This window comes from Leptidea sinapis, chromosome 25 (assembly GCF_905404315.1).
Source record: "Leptidea sinapis chromosome 25, ilLepSina1.1, whole genome shotgun sequence".
In the NCBI taxonomy this organism is placed as follows: Eukaryota; Metazoa; Arthropoda; class Insecta; order Lepidoptera; family Pieridae; genus Leptidea; species Leptidea sinapis.
In genome coordinates, this window is record NC_066289.1 from 4,786,839 (window position 1) to 4,805,045 (window position 18,207).

An 18,207-nucleotide genomic window follows, 5' to 3' on the forward strand; every position below is an offset into this window, starting at 1 on the left:
GTGCATCTTCAAGTTTTCTCAAATAAAACTCCAGATGATTTGACAAATGTCTATTTGACCAAAATGTATATAAAAATTGAACGATTAGTTTTATGAATGAAAACAAGAAACAAAAAGTTTTAGACGGGTTTGGCATTTACATTTTCCGGAATAATTTATTTGACATCCCATATAAAACAAATGCATTCACGGGTAGACGGTAGACCATACGATAATTTATTGTTTGCAGATGACGTTCTTCACTCTAGTAAGAGTATACCTTTTCTTAGATTAGCCAATAAAAGGAAATGTAACAAACACCAATCTACATCAAGAATTTGTTTTGCCATTTAAGGTTAACCTAACGGGGATTGTTCTTGTTATCGTGTATATTGAAAAAGATATAAATATTCTTCTAACCAAGGCTTTAAACACATAAGACAAAAAAAAACAAAAAGGAATTGTCTGTCAAGTGTCAATAACAGCTGTTCCTCGTAGTATTTTGTTTTTGTGCGTGTTGAAAAAACTAAAGAATTGAGTATTGACACTTCAAAATCAAGTACCTATCAAGACAACACAACAATTCAACGTGACTAACCTACGTGCCTGATATTAATTATTATTGTTAATTCTCAATTAAAATGGATGAAATAGAGTACAAATTGAAGACTAATACGACAGTATTAATTGTTAATGCAATTGATAAGTTAATATTTTCAATACAATCAAAATATAAGCCGGCTGATCGTCAAAAGTTTATTCTGGAGAATGAAGAATTAAAGTTTTTAAGGCTAAAATGTTCATCTCCAGATCCAGTGGTAAGCCTTACTGCTTGCCAAGGCTTACTGTCTCTTGTTGAACTGAATATTTTAGAAATAGCACACACAATGTCAACCGTTGTTTCACTTATACCAACGGCACAGTAAGTTTCTGTCTTCTGTTCTTTGAAATGCATATCTTAACACTATAGTAGAGGTGGACAATATCGTATTTAGTTACAAAATCTATATATTGCTATAATATCTAAAATTCGCTTATTGGCTCGTTCGAAATCTATGTATTACAATATCTGATATTCCAATTCGCGTACCGTACATCAGCTTACTGAATACTGACTTGATCGCGACAGCCACAGCGAATCTTCGAAATCTATGGATTATAATATCTGATATGATAATTGTGTACTGCACACACCACAGAATGCAGAAACATAATATTATAGTAACTACAATATCAGATTACTGACCGCTCCTTATTGCAACTCGCTGTGTAGAATGAGTAGGTAGAGTAGTCTAAAAATTTAGGAAAACAGTTGACCTTAAGGCCATTTGTGCAACTTCGTCCTAAGCACATAATTTTTTTCTAATGCTTTGTTTTTGAGCTCAACAAGATTGCTGTTCTATGCTTTTGAGATCTTTGAGCTCAATCAAGTGATTTTGAATGGATTACCCACAAGGCACGGTCAACATGGTTTTTCAAGATTAAGAGCTGATTAGTTTTTGGAATCGATTGATTAAGCGGTTTCAAAGTTATTCCATAGAAATCACATTTCTGAAAATCTACCTACTACTATTCCAAATTGGTCCAAATTTTATTCAAAATCTATGTTTGGTCAAGCCGTTTCAAATGGCGCCTACTGCGAAATTGGTCAAACTTTCAAAAGTAAAAGGAGGTTTAAATACATACACATACATACATACAGACTCTTGAAAATTCTCAATTCTCTTAGTGGGAAGTTAAAAAGTGAATTTTTTTAATTGCAGCAACTTTTCTGCTATAGTATCAACAATGGCAGGGCTGCTAGTGTTGGACCTGAGGCCACGTTTGAGAGCAAATGGTGTAAAGGGTTACCAGTGTCCATTCTCACTGAGGTCCCCACAGCACCCATTCATAACTGTCTTAGAGAAAAACAAGCAAGTTGAGGATGACATTTTCTCACAAATGCATGCACTCTGTGTGCATCCGGATTCTCTGTAAGTACTCTGTAATATTTTCTGATTATATAAGTGTCTCATTAGCATTAGCATTACCATAAAAAGAAAGGTATTTAACACATGTGTCCTACCCTGCATTACATATGGATGTGAGACATGGGCACTCAACAATGAGCACCGAGACAGGCTTAAGTACTGCCAAAGATCTATGGAATGAAGTATAATGGGAACACATAGACTAGACCAGAATTAGAAATGAAGACCTGAGACAAAAAACTAAAGTAACCGACATACTTAATAAAATAGATCAGCAGAAGTGGAGATGGACTGGCCACATGTTGCAAGATGGCCGAGAGAAATGGAGCAGAATTATCACAGATTGGTAGCCAAGAGGTTGCACACGGAGTCAGAGGAGACCTCGAACAAGATGGGAGAATGAACTAAGATTCACAGCGGGCCCAAACTGGAGAAGAGTGACCCATGACAGACTCCAACGGAAAGAGCTAGGGGAGGCCTTTGTCAAGCGGCATACTGAGTTAAGAGACATACTCTAACTCAGAATAAAAAGGGCTTAGTAGATAATAGATAAGTTACTCATAGGAGCATTTAAACTTTAAAGTGGGTGTACAAGTTTCATTACAAGATTTTATTAAGTTTCATTACACTTCAAGACTATAAAATACATTTATCCCTATCACCTATAAACAGATGATGTTTAAAAGTAAGATAAATTAATTTCTTCTACCTCCATGCAAGCCCCGTATAGGGAACTGTCTGTGAGACTCGGAAGTCGTATTTTCGAAGTATCCATCTTTCTTGTCTAAGCTGAATAAAAGGAACACATGTTGCACATTTAAAAAAAAAGTACATAGGTACCGTGTGAAAAAGTTTCACTCAAAAATCCCAAACCATGAAGGTTCTATGTCAATTTGAACATATTTCCGTGCCTATTACAATTAAACCGCAATTTCATACTTTAACCCCTATTATTAAGATATGTTAGATGTGTGAGTTTTTACAGCTTTCGGTTAATGCTTGGTAGAGTTTCTTGCGCCTTTTCCGCATCTGTTCTCTCTCTGTTCCAGTCGGATACTCGTAACTATGAGGTAACTACCGGCGGCGGTCTTCCCGAACAGATACGACTTAGGGACCTTCAAGAAAAAAAGCGTACTCCCACCTTAAAGGCCGGCAACGCATTTCTTGACACACCTGTTGTGCAGATGTCTATGGGCGGTTGCCTCACCTCTCCCCATCTCGTGAGGCTGTTACCCGTTTGCCCCCTCATATAATATAAAAAAAAGGCAGCCTGGAACAAGATTATGAGTAGTAGGGATTCGCCGGTTCTGGCTCACAGTAGTAGGGATTCGCCGGTTCTGGCTCCTCGATTCTGGCTCACTTGCTCGTGATGCCTACTAAAAAAAAAAAAAAAGAAGTTTGGTGTCAAACTGGTGGTTTTGATGTATTTCCGAGCGATTGCGCTGATCCGTTTTTCGATATCTCTTATAGTTTCAAAGTTAGCATTTTAAATTAAACAGATCCATAATCATTAATAATCACTGGTCATTTAGCTAATGATTGGTGAGCGACTCAATGTCTAAATTTCCATGAACATGATACAGGTAATTTACTAATTACCTCTATCACATTCGTTACTACGATTAAAAAGACAGTTTCTGTATTTATTATTTATTTTTAAAACATGATTTAAATAAAGTATATAATAAAACATCATTGCAGATTGTATCATTTTCAAAATATTTGATGAAATCATTCAAACTCTTCTTATTAAACTTAAAGTATAGATACATTATGCAGTACTCGCCACACACTGCGGTATATTCATTCTGTACTCTTGCAGTATTGTAGTTATACATTCTGCAATTCCTTTGTAAAAACATCAGCTGGAATCCCTGAGGTGGACGACCATATGAATCGAAGTATTGTCCAATACCCTGCTCATCAATGTGTATTGCAACCCAGTGAGTGCCTGGCTTATTATCACTATCTAAATTGCTGACAATATAACAGGGCGTTACAACATATATCGGCAATCGGTTTGCCGCGTAAACATTATTTTTAATACTGGGATCGATTTTGTTCAAATAATTCTGTATCTCGATTGTATTCATATTAGTTGAGAACAGGGTCTTGTCAGTTGCGAGGATTGAATAGTTATGTGGATCATAATAACATAAGCACTCAATAAATAAGGCTTTAATGTATCTTATTCATGTATTTAAAACTTATATGGTTACAATAAAACAAAATATCATTACAAGCGATTCAAATATAAATCTATGAACATTTGATGAAATTATATTTTCATCAATTTTATTATAATATAAAAGCTGATTGAAAACGAACTTTGTACCTACATACTTACGTAGTCATTAGTACAATCTGGAAATGTTGACTCCATTAAACTATCAATAATTGAACTTATCATTTAAGTGCCATTATGTTTCACCACAATATTTAAAAACCAGTACTAATCATAAACAAATTTACTTTTACGATATTTTAGTATAAAATGCTAGAACTGTTCAGAAAAATAATCATTGAAGTGGCGTATTCAGTCAAATTATTATATATTTTGTGTGTTGTGTAATTGTTGAGTGATTTGCTGCAATGGAGGTAAGTTTTATCTATTATTCACTTTGAAATTAAAAAGTAATATCATTTGTTATATTAAGATATGTATGTATAATACTATTCTAAAGCAGTCTTATTGTTGTTGTAGAATGCATTCAACCCAACAATGGAAGAAACTACATATAAAACATTTTACTATCCATTATCTGAAGATAGTCAGGATTCATTAAAAGTTCCTCAACTTAAATCCTTGAAGAGGGCCAGCTCAAATGAAAATATAGATGCATTATTCGAAGTGAAAAAAACAAAACAAAAGAAAATATCATCATCAATATCCAGAGCACATGAGAATGGAAGTATTTACATTACAACTAATGCAGATGACGGAAGAAATGCATCACATTTGGTTAAAATAGAAATCTATGATCTCAATAAAATAAAAAACACGCCTGCACAAGAACAATGGAAATACGCTGATTATAGATTAAAATATTATACAATCGACAATAATGAAAGTTATAAGGACATAAAAAAGATTTTATACAATGTTACGAAGAAAATTTTAGAAACAGAAAATTATAAGAAATATAATTTTAACAATAAGTAGGTAGCTATGAAGAAATACATAAATATTAGTTCAGTTTAGTTATTAGTTTATTTATTCTCTTATACAAATAATATTATTATATTTTCATCATTTGGAAAATTAAACATAACGATATGGAACTCTGCTTTGTATGTAATGAGGTTGAAAAAATGATCAAGTGAGTTATTTTCTTTGTAAATTATTTAGTATTATATTATTGATGAAATGTGGCTAATATCATTCACTTATGTTGTAGTCAACCTGTTCTACAAAGTGGAGGAGGTTTTAAGAGAAGAAGTGTAGTATTACAAGGCAGTGAAGACAATGATACAAGTACAAAGAGAGGAAGACAAGGGGAACCATCCACATCATCGGGGCTCACCAGTGTGAACGATGAAATGGTGAACTGTTCTTTATGTCAAATCTTAATACGGAAAAGATATTATGCAAATCATCTTAGAAGTAACCTCCATAAGAATAACGTAATGCAATTACATAGTACTTTAAAAAATGTCACAGTACACGAATCGGCTTTTGGTAATAGAATTATCTCATATAAAATAAAGAGTAAATCCAACCAATTACAAACATTCGAAACACCAGAAATGTTTTTGAATTCTATTAAAAATGAAATTATTTCACTATTTGAGGAATCTGTTCGATTGCTTACAATTTTTAAAGTTAATTTTATTCTGCACGCTAATTTTGTTCAAGAAACAAAAAATATTTCTAATGAATTTGAATTTCAAACATGTAGTTATACTATAATGCAGGGTGAGGATTTAAATTTTTTCTTTTCGTCCTTATGTGATATGTTGATGACTAAAATTAGCACATTTGAGAAAAAAGATAGTGGTTGGAGTCTTAAGAAAATAAATGCATTAGACATGAATATAAACAAATTCAATCCATTACGTGGAAAATCATATATTGAATTACCTAAAGAAATCAAATTAAAAAAAAGTGTTATAAATGTACAAAACTCGGATGATTTATGCTTTAAATGGGCTTTGCTTTCTGCATTATATCCAGTTACTAAGAACTCTCAGAGAGTTTCATCTTACAGTAAATATTCAAATAAATTAAATTTTGACGGAGTTACGTTTCCTGTTAAAATGACAGATATACAGAAAGTAGAAAGGTTAAATAATTTAAGTGTAAATGTTTTTGGTCTTGAATACAATTGTAAAAAGAAAGTACATGAATTAGTTGGTCCATTGTATTTAACAAAATCACGGAAAATTGTTCATATCAATTTATTATTTATTTCGCACGGAACAATTAATCATTTTTGCTACATTAAAAACCTATCGCGTTTAGTAAGTGCTCAAATTTCAAACCATGAACATGCAATCTACATCTGTGACGGTTGTCTTTTACACTTCTCAACAAATGATAAGTTATCAGCTCATCAATTGAATGATTGTTGTCATATTAAAGTGGAATTGCCTAATACAGAAAAAATTTTTAAAGATTGGTTTGAACAACCAATTTCAAACAATGTCTTAAAATTTGATAAATTTAATAAGATGTTACAAATACCCTTTGTTATATACGCGGATTTTGAAGCTTTCCTTAATCCAATTCAGACATGCTTTAACGATCCATCAAAACCTTATACAACTAATGTTCACAAACACGAAGTTTATAGTTTTGGGTACTATATTAAATGTTCATATGATGATAGTTTATCAAAATATGAAACATATAGTGGTCCTCATTGTACTCATGTCTTTATGAATCAGTTGTATAAAGATTTAGAAGTGATTTGCACAAAAAATTATTTTGTCATAAGTCCAAAACCTTTGACTTCCAATGATAATGAAATTATTTCACAATGTAAAGACTGCTTTATATGTCAATCTAATTTAAATGGTGAATGTGCATTATACTTTGACTCGCATACAGGAAATTTTAGAGGAGTTGCACACGAAGTATGTAAGACAAAGTTTAGAATCCCCTATCACATTCCAGTTTTTTTACACAATCTTAGTCAATATGACTCTCATTTTATTGTTCATGCATTAAATTCTATAGAAGGGGAAATTGATATTATTCCACAAACGAAAGAAAAGTACATTTCTTTCACAAAAACGATAAAATTAAATAATCATAAAATTCAATTGAGATTCGTTGATTCGTTTAAATTTTTACCTTGTAGTTTAGACAAACTTGTTCAAAATTTGAAGGAAGAACAATTTCAAACATTAAAATATAATTTTCCAAATAATAATGATTTTTTACGTCTTAGAAAAAAAGGAATTTACCCATATGAATTTATGTCGTCACATGATTCCTTAAAACTTTCAGCACTCCCTAGTCGCGATAAATTTTACAATACATTAACCAACACACATATTTCCGATGAAGATTATGAACATGCCAAGGATGTTTGGCAACACTTTCATTGTCAAAATATGTCAGATTATTCTGATTTATATCTTAAAACCGATGTTTTACTTTTAACAGATGTGTTTGAAAATTTCCGAGCCTTATGTTTGCAAACATATGGTCTAGATCCAGCTCATTATTATACAGCACCTGGGTTAAGTTGGGATGCTATGTTAAAATGCACAAAAATTAAATTAGAATTACTTCAAGACTTTGAACAAATAGCTTTTATTAGATCGGGCATTCGAGGAGGTGTATCTCAATGTAGCAATCGTTATGCCAAAGCTAATAACAAATATATGCGAGAATATGATAAAGACACACCAAACTCATTTTTAACTTATCTTGATGCTAATAACCTTTACGGATGGGCCATGTCTCAATTCCTTCCTACAGGAGGTTTTGAGTGGGTAGATGTCACAACTAATTTTGATGTCCCTGATGATTATGAATATGGTTTTATTTTGGAAGTAGATCTAGAATATCCTATTGAACTGCATGATTTACATTCTGACCTACCCTTATGTCCCGAGAATATATGTATTGGTAATACAAAAGACATAAAATTAGTTCCAAACCTTCGTAATAAAATTAAATATGTGATTCACTACAGAAATTTAAAGCAATGTCTGACAATGGGTTTAAAATTACAAAAAATTCATAGAATTTTAAAATTCAAACAATGCGCATGGTTACAATATTATATAGATTTAAATACAAGCATGCGTAAACTAGCCACATCTGATTTCGAAAAAGATTTTTATAAATTAATGAATAACTCAGTGTTTGGAAAAACAATGGAAAATATCGAAAAAAGAGTAAATGTAAAATTATTGAGTCATTGGGAAAATCAGGGTAAAATTCTAGGCGCACAAGATTTAATTGCTAAGCCAGAATTCCATAGTTTATCTATTTTTAATGAAAATTTGGTTGCAGTTCAATTACGAAAGACGAAATTGTTCCATAATAAACCTATTTATTTGGGATTTTGTATATTGGATATTTCTAAAACTCTAATGTACGACTTTCACTATAACTATATGTTTAAAAAGTTTCAAAACAAATTAAAATTATTGTACACAGATACTGATAGTTTAATATATCAAATTTTTACAGATGATTTTTACAGAGATATAAAACCTGATTTACATTTGCGTTTCGATACCTCTGACTATACAGAAAAAAATATATTTGGCTATCCAAAACTCAATAAAAAGAAGTTAGGCTACTTTAAAGATGAAAACAATGGTAACATATTTAATGAATTTGTAGGACTTAGATCTAAAATGTATGCATTAGATGTTGAGGGAAAATTCACAGCTAAAGCTAAGGGGGTTAATAAAAGTGTTACTAAGAATATGAAAATGGAAAATTATAAGACTTGCTTATTTGAAAATAAGAACGAATATTGTTCAATGCTTAGATTTAAGTCAATAAAGCATAATATTTTTACTCAAAGAATAAATAAATCTAGTCTGTCATTTAATGATACCAAACGGTACATTTTACCAAATAATATTGATACCTTAGCATGGGGTCATCATAAAATAGAATAAATATTATATTAAATTTTAAGAATAAATTATTATAGTTTTAAAAAACCAAATGAGAGATTATTGTATTTAGATGTATAAGTTGCGGAGTAAAACATGATGTACTGTATATTGTTTCAATTATAGATTTTTCTGTTTAAATAAATGGTGGTTTAATAACAGATTGTTTCATTACTATACTAAACCTTAACACACATAGACGTAGTAGATAATGCATCATTTCAATCATCCATTCACTGCAATAGTTGCTGGTCCAAGTGGATGTGGAAAATCAGTTTTCGTAAATAATTTTATAAAATTTTTGAATGATATCTGTGATGCAAATTTTACTCAAATCACCTGGTGCTTTGATGAAATGCAGCCTTTATATAATCTCAACCACATTAATTATCTTCAAGGTTTACCTGATTTATCTATGTTTGACGGAAAAAATCCTCAACTTGTAATAATTGATGACCTGATGAGGGAATCAGATGGTCGTATTGTTGATATATTCACGAAAGGAAGTCATCATAGAAACTTAAGTGTGTTTTATTTATCTCAAAATTTGTTTCATCAAGGTAAAGGACAAAGAGATATATCACTCAACTCAAGTTATATAATATATTTCAAAAATCCTCGAGATAAAACCCAAATTCGATACTTATCTCGTCAAGTATTCCCTGAAAATCCGAAATATTTGGAAGATTCTTACAGAGATGCTACCAATGAAGCTCATGGTTATTTAATGATTGATTTGAAACAAGAAACAAATGAATTGTGTCGCGTTAAGACAAAGATATTTCCATCCGATGGATATTGCACTGTTTATGTACCCACAAAAGGGTTTAAATATGGTAAGAATCAAGAAATTTCGATCATTTATAAATGATGCATAGACGTTTAAAGACGCATAAAGATTTGTTAATTGCTCTACATAAACTGAAGCCAAAATATCAAAAAGCTTTATTAAAATCATGTAACAAAACAGAAATAAATTACATTTGTGAATGTATTCATAACGTACTGCGGGGTAACATTGAATTGGCCGAGAAAGAAAAATCTAAATTAAAGAAATATAAAAATATTCTTCGAAAATTGGTAAGAAAAGGTACGAATAAAATTAGAAAAAATATAATTGTACAAAAAGGAGGTTCATTTCTACCGATAATATTGGGTTCTATTCTAAGTGGGTTGATTAATTCATTTATTTAAGAAAATGGACAATGCTAAAAAAATGTTACTTATTGAACCATCATTATTGGAGAAGTTAAAACAACACAAAGAAAATGATACGCCAAGATCTCGATTAGATACTGATATGCAAAATATCTTAAGCAGTGACATAGAAGATCGAAAGAAATGTATTTTATATTTGCAAACCCTTCAAAGATATCTAAACTTCGTCAAAGAGGATCGACAACCATACCACATACCACTTATAAATGATAATGATTCATATATTGGTTTTAATCAAGGTCATAATGAAATTGATACTGATTATATAAATCATGATGTGAATAAAATAAATGTAGTTCCTTCTCAAACATCAGTGGAGGTTAACAAAAATATTGGGGAAATATACACGAGCTCTGAAATACTGAAACTAATACCGAAAACATATGCTAAAAAAGGTGAACTTTTACTAAATTTGATTTCCTTGAATAAAAATAAAATAAGCTGGGATGAATCTGGTACCGTGATTATAGATAATGAAAAAATACCTGGGAGTAATATTGTGGACTTGGTGAGTGATACCTTGAGAGCTCTTCAGAAAAGTGAACCTATAGGTTGGGAAAAATTCGCAACAACTTTAAAGGAAATAAAAGTACCACTCACTTATATCGGGAACCCAAAGCGAGTGGATTTTATAAACCATTTGCAATTAAAAGAGGTTGAATCTAAATCAGTACCTGACGAAGAATTTTCTACACCAACAAGTAATAAGTACACAGGGAAACTAAAAAAAAGATTGGACTGGGAAAAATGGACCCCATATTAGAAATAAATAAAATTTATTATGATGCATCACATCCTGCTGGCTACAGCACTATTGATAAATTGTCAAAAGCAATGAAGGGTAAAATGGACAGAAATAGTGTCTTAAAGTGGTTACAATCACAAGAAACATATACATTACATAAACCTGTTCAAAGAAAATTTTCTCGTAACAGATATATTTTGTCTAATATTAATGAGTTATGGCAGGCCGATTTAAGTGATATGAGATCTTATTCTGAATATAATGATGGTTTCAAATACATACTTTGTGTTATTGATGTCTTTAGTAAATATGCGTATGTTCGAGCAATGAAAAAGAAAAACTCTGAAACAGTTAAGGAATGCTTTGAAAGTATTTTTGCTGAAGCTAATACTACACCTACACATATACAGTCTGACAAAGGAACTGAATTTGTTTCCAAATATGTACAAAAATATTTTAAATTAAAAAACATAAATTATTATACAACCAATAATCCAGATATTAAAGCAAGTATTGTCGAAAGATTTCAGAGAACTCTTAAAACGAAAATGTGGCGCTATTTTACACACAAAAATACTCATAAATACATTGATGTTTTACAAGATCTAGTGCATTCATATAATCATAGTTTTCATTCTAGTATAAAAATGTGTCCATGTGATGTTAATAATACAAATATAATGAGTGTATGGCAAAATTTATATGATAGAGAAAGTAAGATAAAAACATCAATTAGTATGGTGAATCCAAGAATTCACGTTGGAGATTATGTTAGAATAACAAAACATAAACATATTTTCCAAAAAGGATATGAATCAAATTGGAGTGACGAAATATTCATCGTATCTACCATAATACACCGATCTCCGTTTGTAGTATTTACTTTAAAGGATTTAGAAGGCGAAGAGATAGTTGGTACTTTTTATGAAAAAGAGTTACAAAAAATCATATTCGACCCCACTACTAAATACAAAATAGATAAAATAATACGCTCTCGATATACCGGTAACAGAAAAGAATTGTTGGTGAAGTGGAGAGGTTATCCAAATAAATTTAATAGCTGGATATTAGCTTCTACTTTGAAAAAAATATGAATAAAGATAGTTTTTATTTAACTTTACTAAGCAATAGTTCTATGGATTATTTTCCTGATAATACAACAACATTATTTTCTACGAAACTGCCAAAACCAACAATACTAGAAGGTGAATGGAGGGTTGGAGTAGTAGAATTTCAGTACCCATGCACTATGTTCACCGTTCAAGAACATGAAAACATTATTTATATAACAAAGTTGATGCAAGTACCCAATGAAAGTAAACCGTCATATGTTTATTACAAGACACATATTCCAGCCACAAATTACGATAACATAAATCATATTTTGATAGCACTGAATAACACTCGAGAAAAAATTAAATTTAAGTGCGATGAGGTTTCAAGGATTGTAGTTGCTACGATAACGGATGAATCCATAAAATCTGTAACTCTATCACCTAAATTATGTCTTCAACTAGGGTTCGAACCAAACAGAAATCTCGTTGAAAAAAATTTTGGAAAGTGTCCAGCTAATTTGCATTTGGGTTTACCCTCTCAATTATTTGTTTATTGTGACATAGTGGAGCCTCAAATCGTTGGAGATGTTATGACACCCCTTTTACGAATAATACCATTGGATCCCTCAAAATACATATATGGAGCGTACAAAATGCACGTTTTCTCTCCTCCCCATTACCTACCTGTGATGCGTAGAGAATTTGATACAATTGAAATAGATATAAGAACAAGCACCGGTCAAAAGATACCATTCCAATTTGGAACAGTGTGCATTAAACTCCACTTTCAAAAATTATAATGTACGACAAACGTGATAATATTTCATGTCCATATGAACACTATTATACTCACCAGGCCGGATCGGGTATCGGAGTTATTTATAAAGGAGCACCGTATCAAAGAGGTCATGGAATCGGAAGTTTTCTTGGTGGGCTGTTTAGATCTATTTTACCACTACTGTCTAGTGGTGTTCGAACTATTGGTAAAGAAGCATTAAGTACCGGTGTAGGTATATTATCAGATATGGTTAATGCACGCCCCATGGAAGATTCAATAAAAACTCGTCTAAAAGAAGTCAGCTCAAATTTGAAACGAAAAGCTGATGCTAAAATAGATAATATCAACATGTTTGGATCTGGGTATATAACAAAACGAAAACGTCGTTCTGCGATCATTCCATCATTGACTGCGAAAGCGAAAGCTATTAAGAAATTAAAATTGAAACAAAAACAAATCAAAGATATATTTACTGATTAAATATGTCATTTTTACATAGTCAGTCTTGTGAATGCATTAAGTCCGAATTGGATTTATTTGCATTACCATCAACTCAAACTAGCATTGAAAGTGGACTATGGATTCATTATAAGCCCATTTCATCACTTGCTGATGATGGGCCAATAGAATTTCAAGTACCTGGGGCAGGTGATGACTATGTGGATTTATCCCATACTTTACTCCATATAAAAGCTAAAGTTTTGAATCAAGATTATACAAAACTGACAGTACCGACAGTTGTGGCCCCAGTTAATAATTGGTTACATACACTTTTCAGTCAACTTGATGTATATTTAAATCAAAAACTTGTATCGCCACCGAATAATACATATGCATATCGAGCTTATATTGAAACTCTATTGAATTATGCACCTGCTGCAAAAGAATCTCATCTCACTTGTGGTCTATGGTATGAAGATACAGCTGGAAAAATGGATGCAACTGATGAACAAAATAAAGGATTTATTAAAAGACAAGAATTGGCTAGTGAAAGCAAAGAAATAGAAATGATAGGACATTTACATGGAGATTTATTCAACCAAGAAAAATTTTTGATTAATGGCGTTGACATGTGCGTAAAGTTAGTTCGTTCTAGAGAAAATTTCAATCTCATGGCTTCATCAACTGACCATAAATTTAAAGTGTCTATTACAGATGCAACTCTTATTATTCGAAGAGCACGAATCAACCCAACTGTGCTACTTGCACATCAAAAAGTTTTATCATCTACCACAGCAAAATATCCAATCACGCGAGCAGAAGTCAAAGTTTTAACTATACCATCAGGCATTCAGGGGAAAACCCTTGATAACATATTCCTTGGTCAAATACCCAAAAGGTGTATAGTCGGTTTTGTGAATAATGCATCCTTTAATGGTAGTCTCACAAAAAACCCATTCAATTTCGAAAATTATGATATTAATACATTTTGTTTATACATAGATGGACAACAGATACCTTCAAAAGCATTACAGCCATCGTTTGACAGTAATATTTTTACTACGGTCTATCATACGTTATTCTCAGGAACAGGTATACATTTCCTAAATGAAGGCAATGGAGTATCAAGAGAGCAATATGCCAAAGGGTTTTGCTTGCTAGCCTTCGACTTAACACCCGATTTATCAGCAAATTCTTCAAGTCATTGGAATCTTATAAAACATGGTAGTGTAAGATTAGAAGTTCGTTTTGAATCAGCTCTTACACAAACAATTAACTGTATTGTTTATGCGGAATTCGATAATGTTATTGAAATTGATAAAAATCGTAATATTTCTGTAGATTACAGCAGTTAGAATATAATAATTAATGTTTGAATCGTTTGTATACTTGTGTATTTTTTATGTTGATTAAATACTAGATTACCTTATAAATTTATATAATAAAAATATGTATATAAAATGATATTTTGTTTTATTATGGTGAAACATAATGGCACTTAAATGATAAGTTCAATTATTGATAGTTTAATGGAGTCAACATTTCCAGATTGTACTAATGACTACGTAAGTATGTAGGTACAAAGTTCGTTTTCAATCAGCTTTTATATTATAATAAAATTGATGAAAATATAATTTCATCAAATGTTCATAGATTTATATTTGAATCGCTTGTAATGATATTTTGTTTTATTGTAACCATATAAGTTTTAAATACATGAATAAGATACATTAAAGCCTTATTTATTGAGTGCTTATGTTATTATGATCCACATAACTATTCAATCCTCGCAACTGACAAGACCCTGTTCTCAACTAATATGAATACAATCGAGATACAGAATTATTTGAACAAAATCGATCCCAGTATTAAAAATAATGTTTACGCGGCAAACCGATTGCCGATATATGTTGTAACGCCCTGTTATATTGTCAGCAATTTAGATAGTGATAATAAGCCAGGCACTCACTGGGTTGCAATACACATTGATGAGCAGGGTATTGGACAATACTTCGATTCATATGGTCGTCCACCTCAGGGATTCCAGCTGATGTTTTTACAAAGGAATTGCAGAATGTATAACTACAATACTGCAAGAGTACAGAATGAATATACCGCAGTGTGTGGCGAGTACTGCATAATGTATCTATACTTTAAGTTTAATAAGAAGAGTTTGAATGATTTCATCAAATATTTTGAAAATGATACAATCTGCAATGATGTTTTATTATATACTTTATTTAAATCATGTTTTAAAAATAAATAATAAATACAGAAACTGTCTTTTTAATCGTAGTAACGAATGTGATAGAGGTAATTAGTAAATTACCTGTATCATGTTCATGGAAATTTAGACATTGAGTCGCTCACCAATCATTAGCTAAATGACCAGTGATTATTAATGATTATGGATCTGTTTAATTTAAAATGCTAACTTTGAAACTATAAGAGATATCGAAAAACGGATCAGCGCAATCGCTCGGAAATACATCAAAACCACCAGTTTGACACCAAACTTCTTTTTTTTTTTTTTTAGTAGGCATCACGAGCAAGTGAGCCAGAATCGAGGAGCCAGAACCGGCGAATCCCTACTACTGTGAGCCAGAACCGGCGAATCCCTACTACTATTATGATTGACTTGAGCAATTACTTATGTAATGTGGTAATATTTCGTAAGCACACAAAAAGAATCGTCGGAGAGTTTCTGGCCCGATTTAGTTATTAATAAATGAAATATTCATCATTTTTGTTTTAATAAGAAAATGCAATTAACAAAATATTCAACTTTTTTTTATGGAATAGGAGGACAAGCGAGCGTACGGGTCTGGTTTTAAGTGATCACCGCCGCCCACATTCTCTTGCAACACCAAAGGAATCACAAGAGCGTTGCCGACCTTTAAGGAAGGTGTACGCGCTTTTTTTGAAGGTACCCATGTCGTATCGTCCCGGAAACACCGCACAAGGAAGCTCATTCCTCAGCTTCGTAGTACGAAGAAGAAAGCTCCTTGAAAACCATCCACCATCCAGATGGTGGGGATGATATCCTAACTTGTGGCGTGTCTTGCGAAGGTGGAAGTCGGCGGCAGGAATCAGGTTTTATCCATTTTTGTTGTTAAGTATATTGATATATATAAGGTCTCTAAAAAGCTAAAATGTATACTATATATTACTTATTTAAACTTTTATGTTGTAATTTATGAAAGCAGAAATTGAAAGAAAAATTAGTAAACAATGTACATTTGCTTTTGAAAAATCTACATTTAATATGTGTGTGGTATTTTATGTGTACGACAAATGTATGCTTGAGGGTATGGCAATCACCATGTGATGGCGGAGCGGTTTTATGCTAAGAAGGGAATCAAAAGACAGGCAAATGTAAGGAACGACCTACCTGGTATACGTACGCGCTAGGTATAATAATAATAATTCCTTTATTTCAGGCTACAAGACCCATAAAATAAATACCTTATAGTCTAACATACATCTGATATAATATAACTTAAATCTACGTCACATTTTCGCGGCGATGTGAGGCGCGGGTTCGGTAGCTTCCGGCGGTCGGCGACGTCCGCGATACTTGCGTAACACGACCCCCTTCGGCCATAGCTGCACGTCCAGGAAGGTTGATATATGTTCTGTGGGGACGCGAACAACAAAAGAGTTGAAGTCTACTGCGTGACGCGTCACCAACTTTTCGACTCCCAACCGGAACCTTGTCTTCTCCACCAAGTACTGAACAATGTCGGAGGCCTTGGTGGTGTGGTGAAAGCGAGAGACGTAGATATACGTCGCTGGGATTACGGGACGCAGGAGCTGGTTCTGTCCTATCGGTGCTGTGCCACATTGGTTATGACTAGGGTCTCCTCTTCTTCCGCTCCACCTTAATGAAGCCATCAGAATATAATCACTAGGTAGCGAACAAATAATGAGCGGCGACTTCTCCGTATGTCAACGCAGGGTTTATCCTTTCCTATATATCAAAATGTAATATGATAAAAATTATGTTGTAAATAACATTCATTCGGTCAACAGCAGCAGTGCGCTAAATTTGTGACGCCCTCGCGAACTATCTGAGAGCATGTTTCTCGTATAGTTAAAAAGTAGAATTTATTATACAAACAAAACAAATCTTATAACTATATTAACAATACTATGACTACATAAAATTAAAACTATCATTACGTGGAAGCGTACCAAGAAGACTGGCAGCATTACCGCGTTGGATAGCTAGGGTGATCCGTTGATCGAAATAGCTGCCAGCGCTTGGGTTTCCAGTAGCCTTATTGAAGCGCTAAGATAGTATTTTGAACATTCTCCGCGTCTCTGGGCCCCACGGCCCTCTGTTAAAAAGTTAAGTTGACTCATTTTGTGTTTCAGTGTATCTCGTCATAGCCCAGAAATGCTGCGACCAGTGTTCCTCTGGCTCACATGCAACCCGAAGCTGGTCACACAGAGCACAAGACCTTGGCAACTACTGCTTAGTCTACCGGAATCTAAAGCACAATCGTCCCTTTTGATGACTTGCATCAGCTGCCAACAGGTAAACAAATATTTTTTTTGAAGTTATTCTTTTTTATGAAAAAATGATGAGAGTGAAATTTTAAGATATGCGCGCGTATGATTGTAACACAAAAGTAACAGGGTGAAGTTGGTTCCTAAAATTTTCTGACGTTTGCTATTTTTTTTTTGTTTTGGTTTCTTCGTCCATTATTAGGACATGCAAAGGGTTTAAGCCCATATAGCCGTATTCGTTATTTAATAATTAATCGTCAAAGCCATCTTTGTAAGGTTTTTACAATATTGTTCTTTCTATGAGGAATTCTCTAGAAACAGTGTGACATTCATAATGTTAACACGAGGAAGAAACATAAACTTGTTATGCCTACTACTCGGTTGGGTCGAGTTAGTAAGTCTTTTGTTGGGCGATGTATATGC

General features: G+C 32.6%; 1 protein-coding gene across 1 annotated transcript in view; it reads left to right on the top strand.

Moving 5' to 3' along the window:
- The first annotated feature begins 455 nt into the window (after positions 1-455).
- Positions 456-18,207, top strand: part of LOC126972049 (focadhesin) — a 47,550-nt gene continuing 29,798 nt past the window's right edge. The window contains exons 1-3 of the mRNA XM_050818621.1: positions 456-901; positions 1,743-1,952; positions 17,650-17,812. Of these exons, the coding sequence (XP_050674578.1) occupies positions 621-901; positions 1,743-1,952; positions 17,650-17,812 (654 nt within the window). The 5' untranslated portion in view covers positions 456-620. The remainder of the gene's footprint in view (positions 902-1,742; positions 1,953-17,649; positions 17,813-18,207) is intronic.